At 40.5% G+C, this 9,541-nt stretch overlaps 1 protein-coding gene across 1 annotated transcript; it reads right to left on the bottom strand.

Annotated features, from left to right (window-relative positions):
* Positions 1-467: 467 nt before the first annotated feature.
* RFPL4A (ret finger protein like 4A) lies at positions 468-4,652 on the bottom strand. Its single transcript, XM_067720885.1, has 2 exons — positions 4,367-4,652; positions 468-1,048 (listed from the first exon to the last, which is right to left on the bottom strand). Exons 1-2 carry the CDS (start codon positions 4,650-4,652, stop codon positions 468-470), a joined length of 867 nt encoding a protein of 288 aa, XP_067576986.1.
* Between the last annotated feature and the right edge of the window lie 4,889 nt (positions 4,653-9,541).

Here is a 9,541-nt window from a genome sequence, read left to right as displayed (position 1 = left end):
GTAGAGTTCAAGGTGCACTTGAAATGAACGTGTGTTTCTCAGTTGTTGAGTGAAACTGAATACGTGCACACTTTTTTTTTTTTTTTACTGTTGAAACATGTCTTATTTCCATAATATGTAGAAAAATGCATCTGTAGAGTCACAAATGAACTTTATTTAGTTTATAATTATTATAATTTATTTAGTTTATAATCTCCATCATGCACTAAGTTAAGCTTCCAGGAAATTAAAAGAAAACATTTGGAAATTGATCTGAAAGAACATGATAATTGGAACAGAAATAAACAAGTCCATAACACTCATTCTGGAAATGTAATTTTCCCTAATACAATTTGTGTTAAGGATTCGTGAATTGTTCCATAACTTTCTGCTACACGTCTGTACCATATGTGTAGCAAAGAGGAACATTCCCATCCCCAGCTATGTGTACACAAGAATTTCCTATCCATGTTTCCATAGTCAGAGTTTCACTTGCTTTGCCCTGGATTCCACAGAGGACCGTCAGTGCCTAGACTCATCAAAGGACAGATTCTCAGGAAGCTTTGATCATCCTCAGTCGGATATGCAGGAGAAAAAAATGGACGCAGTGGCTCCCCAGCAGAAACTTTAGTGAATGTAAAAATATGGGATCCATCACCCACGTGATAAAAGGAAACAATTCCGATATTCATATCCAGGAAAATCCCCACTCGGTGTAACCTGGGGCTCACCTTGAGAACAGCGGAAGGCACAGTGTGGGCAGAGAAGACATCTCCATTTCTCAAACTCACAGTCCAGAAGCCAAGATCTGGAGCCAGTTGAGTCTTCCCTCGTCGACGCACAGATTCTTTGCAAACGCCCACGTCCCAGTCTTGGCTGGACCCCAAGTCCACCTCCCAGTAATGGCGGCCAGAGGTGAACAGAGGGAATCCCAGGACACAAGTTGTACGGCTGAATCTCTCAGGTCGGGACCTCTTCTTCTGCTTGAAAAACCCACAACGGACAGTTTTCAGGTCCTCAGAAATGACGAGGTACTTGTTGGCTGTGTCAACATCCAAGGTCACATCCACTGTGGAAAGAAAAATAAGCAATTACATACACTAGACACTACAATCCACGGCTTCTGAAAAGTTCCAAATGTTTCACTCACTTTCACTTCTTTAACTCTACGCTTCTTTCCTAAGCAGAAGGTTCCTGGGGAAGATTCCCTGACCTGGATTAGATCCAATTCCATGTATAGAATGAGTGATTAAAATGGAACTAGTCTTTCTGATTCATACTGGTGTTTTCTTTACACTAATTGGATTATTTGATTAAAATATTATTTCTTCTCTTCAGTACATGATATACATGAAAAAAAGAGTCCATGGGTGTTGATTTTTCTCAAAAATTTCCAGTTGACATAGACTGTCAAACTATAGACATCAAATATACATTTGAATGATGGTGATTTTATATATTGCAGAATAATTTTGAAATAGTAAGGTAATTTTTTTTTCTTCTTTTTGCATCTACTTTCTTTGTTTAGAGTTGTCAAATAGGCAACTGCATTCCACTTCTTTTTCATTCTCTGGAGCTATAGAAAAATATAAAGAAAACCTGCTAGGAGTCTTTGGATGAGATGGGTTAACTCTGGAAGTCAAGACAGAGGAAGGGATTCCCATAGACATGGCTAAGGATGTGCTGGGATCTTGTAGCAACTTAGACCCAGAACTGGATGGGGCAGGGCTCACGGGCCAGGTAAACTGGAGAAGTACTATGTGTTTTGGCAACATCTCCAACTAACCCTGTGATGAGGATGGGTGCATAGACCTGCCTGTCCTAATGTGACCATGTGCATAGAGCCCCAGGAGCCCCAGAAATAAACCCTCTGGACCAAAGGCCAATGACTTCACTTGGCTCCCTTATAACATGGTTCTTTGGGAGGTGCTCAGACTTCCTGACCATTGGAGAGAAATTGTGAAGGCTTGTCAAGTTTCTGTGACAGGTTTCACCATCATAAATACAGGGCTGCATGGAGCAAGACGGAAACTCACTCAAGAAGCAAAACAAGTGGTTACCTTCCCGATGACACTGCTGGCTGGATTGCGTATCATCGCACAATCATCACACCCCGTTCACACCCAAGGACCCATCGTAGGAGGCAGGGAATGGGTGACAGGATGAGACTGTGGCACTCTCCAATGAGCCTGGGAGGTCTGTCCTAGCATCCCGAATTAGACACGCAGCTAAGCTGTGATAATTCCCCTTTGCTCAGAATTCTGAGCCTGAATTGGGCATCTTAGGTCCAGGTCAGGGAGTGAAGCACAGGCTGCAGTGCTCAGGTCCAGACTCGGCAACAGGATTGAAACCTACAGTCACGACCGCATGCACTTTTAACATCCTTTTCCCTGGGGGGCTTGTGCTCTAAGTATTCCTTGTCCATACTCACTGTGCATAGAATCACCTGGGGCTTTTTTGTGTGTGTGTGTGCGGTACGCGGGCCTCTCACAGTTGTGGCCTCTCCCGTTGCGGAGCAACAGGCTCCGGACGCGCAGGCTCAGCGGCCATGGCTCACGGGCCCAGCCGCTCCGCGGCATGTGGGATCTTCCCGGACCGGGGCACGAACCCGTGTCCCCTGCATCGGCAGGCGGACTCTCAACCACTGCGCCACCAGGGAAGCCCCACCTGGGGCTTTTAAACAGTGCATATCTCTGGGCCTCGCTACCTGAAGAGTTCAGATTCACTAGATGCAGGGGCCTGTTACTCAAAGTGTGGGCCATGAACATGCTCTAGCAGCACCACCGGAGCTCAAGTCAGAAATCCGGATTCTCGGATCAGCCCAGCGTTCAAGAAGAGGAAGCTACATTTAAACTGGATGGTCAGGGAACTCATACATCCTCAAATCTGAAAAACCATGTTGTGTTGCAGTGCCACCCAAAGAAACGCAATGAGAGCCCCGTGTGGATTTTAAATTTTCTCACATGTTTAAAAATAACCATCAGGTATAATTGATTTTAATAATACATTCCGTATCCTCCAATATACCCAAATCTGATTTCTACTTGTGGCAATCGCCACGTTTCAAGGGATCAGGAGCTGCCAGTGGCCACTGGAAATATTCCTATGTGTCTAATATTGGATAGCACAGGACTAGGGCATGGCCTAAATATTATCTTTTCTTAAAAATCTACAGGTAGAACACTCTTGCACTGCTGGTGGGAATGTGAATTGGTACAGCCACTATGGAGAACAGTATGGAGATTCCTTAAAAAACTACAAACAGAACTACCATATGACCCAGCAATCCCATTACTGGGCATATACCCTGAGAAAACCATAATTCAAAAAGAGTCATGTACCAAAATGTTCACTGCAGCTCTATTTACAATAGCCCGGACATGGAAGCAACCTAAGTGCCCATCAACAGATGAATGGATAGAGATGTGGCACATATATACAATGGAATATTACTCAACCATAAAAAGAAACGAAATTGAGCTATTTGTAGTGAGGTGGATGGACCTAGAGTCTGTCATACAGAGTGAAGTAAGTCAGAAAGAGAAAGACAAATACCGTATGCTAACACATATATATGGAATCTAAGAAAAAAAATGTCATGAAGAACCTAGGGGTAAGACAGGAATAAAGACACAGACCTACTAGAGAATGGACTTGAGGATATGGGGAGGGGGAAGGGTAAGCTGGGGTGAAGTGAGAGAGTGGCATGGACATATATACACTACCAAACGTAAAACAGATAGCTAGTGGGAAGCAGCCGCATAGCACAGGGAGATCAGCTCGGTGCTTTGTGACCACCTAGAGGGGTGGGATAGGGAGGGTGGGAGGGAGGGAGACGCAAGAGAGAAGAGATATGGGAACATGTGTATATGTATAACTGATTCACTTTGTTATAAAGCAGAAATTAACACACCATTGTAAAGCAATTATACTCCAATAAAGATGTAAAAAAAAATCTACAGATGGGGGAAGCGGGGGAGGGATAAATTGGGAGATTGGGATTGACACATACACACTACTATATATAAAACAGATAACTAATAAGGACCTACTGTATAGCACAGGGAACTCTACTCAATACTCTGTAACGACCTACATGAGAAAAGAATCTAAAAAAGAGTGGATATATGTATATGTATAACTGATTCACTTTGCTGTACACCTGAAACTAACACAACATTGTAAATCAACTATACTCCAATACAAATTTTTATAAAGTCAACAGATAGTTCTTGTCTATACTTACAGGTGAGAACAACGGTTTCTTGGAAAGAATAGAAATTTCAGGTGCCAGAATTCAGCTAGTGCCCTTATTTAGTGGAGAGCTTTTGAACAGGTGCTTTTTCCAGGGCCCTTTATGGGTTGACAGTTTGTATAGATGTCTTACCTTGGAACTTCCGCATCCTTGGGTTCATCTGGAGAACAGCTCTCAGCTGGGGCTCTAACTCCTTAACCTTTGAAACCAGAGCTCCGAGCTTGAGAGCGCGCCTGAGGTCATTCTTCTGTGAGACCACAGAGCAGTTGGGGCACAATAAACCACCCCCATCAACCTCCTTCTGCAGTGAATCGAGGCACCGGAAGCAGCAGACATACCCACATTTCAGGTACATGGGGTTTTCAAGATAATTCAGGCAAACCATACATTGACTTGCTTCCTTAAAGTGTTCAGCCATGGGTCCTCTATGGGAAAAATGCACATGAGATTGGAATTTCCATGAGTTGAATCGATACTATTCCCTGGGTCACTTTTATCTTTACATGCATAGCGATTTGAAATCATTATTACTATGTAATGAAGACATAAGTACAAATATAAATGACTCATAGCCCCAAAGTTCTGATTTTTGAAATGCTGTTTGGAATGAAGGACATGATTCATCCTTGGGCTATAATTTAGGTGGTGAGAGGGTTTATACTACACCTGAGCTGTCAGATATGGTGTCCACCAGCCATGTATGGCTACTGAGGTGGGCCTCATCCATATTGAAAGGTGTTATAAGTGTCAGATGCACACTCAGTTTGGAAGACATGATTAGAAAAAGACAACATAAACGATCTCCTTGAGAACTTTCAAAAGTTGATCATAAGGAAGATAAAAATCACATGATCATCTCAATAGATGCAGAAAAAGCATTTCACAAAATTCAACATCCGTTCCTGATAAAAACCCTCATCAACAGGCTATAGAGGGAACATAACTCACATAATAAAGCTCATTTACAACCAATCTACAACCAACATAATACTCAGTGGTGAAAAGCTGAAAACCTTTCCTCTAAATTCAGGAACAAGACAAGGATGCCCGCTCTTACCACTCTATTTATCATAGTATTGGTAGTCACAGCCATAGCAATTAGACAGGAAAAAGAAATAAAAGGCATTCAAATTGGCAGGAATGTAGTTAAACTGTAGTTAAACAATTTGTTTAACTGTAGTTAAACAATTTGCAGATGACATGATACTCTGTATAAAGAAACAAAGTCTCTACGTCAAAACTAATATGAATTCAGCAAAGTTGTAGGATACAAGATTAATATACAGGAATCTGTTGTGTGTTTATACACTAATAATGAACTACCAGGAAGAGGAAGTAAAAAAACAATCCCATTTAAAATCCATCAAAAAAATACCTGGGGGAAAATAGTATTAATGAACTTATATACAAAATAGAAATAAACCCACAGACATAGAAAACAAACTTATGGTTATCAAAGGGGAAAGGGGGGGAGGGATAAAATAGGAATTTGGGATTAACATATACGCACTACTATATATAAAATAGATAACCAACAAGGACCTACTGCATAGCACAGGGAACTATACTCAATATTCTGTAATAACCTATAAGGGAAAAGAATCTGAAAAAAATAGATATATACGTATGTATAACTGCATCACTTTGCTGCACACCTGAAACTAACACAACACTGTAAATCAACTATACTTCAATTTAAAAAAAAGAAAGAAAAAAAGAATTATTAACAGCAAAACAAAACAGCTGGGAATGATCTTAACCAACGAGGTGACAGACCTATACTCTGAAAACTATAAAACACTGATGAAGGAAATTGAAGGCGATTCAAAGGAATGGCAAGATATCCAAAGCTCTTGGACTGCAAGAATTCATATTATTAAAATGGCCATATTACTAAATGCAACCTACAGATTTAATGAAATCTTTATAAAATACCCTTGATACTTTTCACAGAACTAGAACATATAATTCTAAAATTTTATGGAACCATAAAAGACCTGAAATTGCAAAAGCAATCTTGAGAAAAAAGATAACGCTGGGGACATAACCCTCCCAGACTTCAGACTATACTACAAAGCTACAGTAATAAAAACACCATGGTACTGGCACAAAAACAGATACAGAGATCAATGGAGCAAAATAGAGAGCCCAGAAAAAGACCTACACACCCCTGGCCAGTTAATCTACTACAAAGGAGGAAGGAATATACAATAGAGAAAAGACAGTCTCTTCAACAAGTGGTGCTGGGAAAACCAGACAGCTGCATGTAAAACAATGAGATTAGAACATTCCCTCACACCATACACAAAAATAAATTCAAAATGCTTTAAAGACTTGAATATAAGACCTGAAACCATAAAACTCCTAGAATTGAACACAGGCAGAACATTCTTTGACATAAATTGTAGCAACATTTTCTTGGATCAGTTTCCCAAGGCAAAAGAAATAAAAGCAAAAATAAAGAAATGGGACCTAATTAAACTTAAAAGCTTTTGTACAGCAAAGGAAACCATCAACAAAATGAAAAGACAACATAAGGAATGGGAGAAACTGTAACTGATACAACTGACAAGGGGTTAATATCTAAAATATACAAGTTATATAACTCAATATCAAAAACCAAAAAAACCCAATCAAAAATGGGCAGATGATCTGAATAGATACTTTCCAAAGAAGACATACAGATGGCCATCCAGAACATGAAAAGATGCTTAACAGTGCTAATCAGAGAAATGAAAATCAAAACTGCAACAAGATATCACCTTAACACCAGTCAGAATGGCCATAACCAAAAAGTCTACAAATAACAAATGTTGGAGGGGATGTGGAGAAAAGACAATACTTGTACACTGTTAGTGGGAATGTAAATTGGTGCAGCCACTGTGGAGAACAGTATGGAGGTTCCTTAAAAAACTAAAAATAGAGCTACCATATGATGCAGCGACCCCCCTCCTGGGCATATATCCAGAAAAAATGAAAACTCTAATTTGAAAAGATACATGCACACCAATGTTAATAGCAGCATTATTTAAAATAGCCAAGACATGGGTGCAACCTAAGTGCCCATCAACAGATGATTGGATTAAGAAGATGTGAATATATCTAATATAATGGAATCCACTCAACCATAAAAAAGAGTAAAATACTTCCATTTGCATTAATGTCAATGGACCTAGAGATTATTATGCATAGTGAAATACGTCAGACAGAGAAAGACATATACTGTATAGCACTTATATGTGGAATGTAAAAAATAATACAAATGAATGTTTATGCAAAATAGAAACAGGCTTGCAGATATAGAAAACAATTGTGTGGTAACCAAAGGGGAGAGGGCAGGGTGGAGGGCAGTGCTATGCGATTAACAGATAGAAATTACTATACGTAAAACTTATAAAACAACAAGGATATATTGTATACAGGGATATACACCCATTATCTTGTAATAACCTATAATGGAGGATAATCTGCAAAAATACTGAATCACTATGCTGTACCTCAAAGTAACACAATATTGAAAATCAACTATTCTTCAGTAAAAAATAATTGTAATGAGGATGTTAGTGTCAATGCAAGTAAATAAAGATTAGTTTGTCTTTTAAAATAAGAAAGCTGATGTTGCAATGATTACATTTTGCCTTTTAAAATTGATTAGTTTGTTTCTCCTTTGTTTATGTGGATACTAGGAAATGAATTTATAATCACATCTGTGGGTCACCTTGTATTTCTCCTGGACAGCGCTGGTCTAGACCCACACACCCTCCAACTCCCCACCTGTCCAACCTGCATGTGGCAAAAACTCACAGCAGAACTTGAGAGGTGGAATAAGTCTGTGGCTGAAACTTCATTCATCTCTCACAGAGTCTGCCAAGCCCTGATTAGACTCAGGATAATGAAGATGTTATTATTTCTCCAACCCGAGTATTGAACATCTAAGTTCTGCCTATTCTCCCATCAGAGGCCCTTGTGCCTCCAGGTGCACATGCTGTGCTTGGGTTGAGTTGGCCTCAGATAACACTTGCTTAATTAATAAATCACTCCATTCCTGATACCTTGCTTTCTTTTTTTTTTTTTTTGTGGTACGCGGGCCTCTCACTGCTGTGGCCTCTCCCGTTGCGGAGCACAGGCTCCGGACGCGCAGGCCCAGCGGCCACGGCTCACGGGCCACGGGCCACGGGCCCAGCCGCTCAGCGGCATGCGGGATCCTCCCGGGCCGGGGCACGAACCCGCGTCCCCTGCATCGGCAGGCGGACTCCCAACCACTGCGCCACCAGGGAAGCCCACCTTGCTTTCTTATATTCGCCTTTTGTAGAAAATTGAGAAGTAAAAACAAAATCCCATAAGACAGGCTCACCTCTGCTCAACTAGGTCCAGCTGCTTCCCCTGACTGCTCAGTTCTGGAGTGAGATCCACCGAAAGGCGCTTTTTCTTAGAGGCGGCCCCTCCCATCTCACTCCCGTCCTGCCTCTCTTCATTCATCCAATCAGGTTGTGATTTAATTCTGGCATTAGTGAGATTTTTTTCCCCTCCAGTCTTAAAGAGATTAACACACACACAAGAGATAATTGTATCTTGAAAGTGTTATTTTTAAACGAATATGAACCAAATTTTGCCATATTATCATTCTAGTTTAGATCTCGAGTATTCTGTCTGTTGATGATAAGAATTGGAATTAGGGTTGAAGTTAATAGAACATTGCCATCATGATTAATCCTAAAACAAATGGACTAGTTTTATTTTTTTTTTTAATTTTTATTGGAGTATAGCTGCTTTACAATGGTGCGTTAGCTTCTGCTGTACCGCAAAGTGAATCAGCTTTACGTATACATATATCCCCTCCTTGATCTTTGAAGTAAAATGTCCCATTTTGATTAAGAGAATTAATTAAACTACTTAGGAATCGTCCCTAAAATCGAACTCCCTAGACCACAGTCATTTCTTCGAAAGAGTGTTTTCTGCATTAGTGTGAAGATGCTTGCTTAGAAGTTTGGTAAACAAGCCTCAAAACTGTCCCCTGACAATTAGAATAGCACCTTCATGGCTGACTATGTTAGTTACAAAAAAAAGGGATAGTTGCAAGTTACTATATAATATTACAATTTTTATTACTTCACAATATATATGAACTGAGATAAATTTCTTTTTAAAAATATTCGGGGGACTTCACCGGCGGTCCAGTGGTTAGGACTCTGTGCTTCCACTTCAGGGGGAACGGGTTCGATCCCTGGTCGGGGAACTAAGATCCTGCATGCTGCGTGGCTCGGCCAAAAAAAAAAAAAAAAAATTCAGGGCTTCGCTGGTGGCGCA

Source organism: Pseudorca crassidens, chromosome 20 (genome assembly GCF_039906515.1).
Source record: "Pseudorca crassidens isolate mPseCra1 chromosome 20, mPseCra1.hap1, whole genome shotgun sequence".
Classification (NCBI taxonomy): Eukaryota; Metazoa; Chordata; class Mammalia; order Artiodactyla; family Delphinidae; genus Pseudorca; species Pseudorca crassidens.
This window is presented reverse-complemented; position numbering and strand designations above follow the sequence as displayed.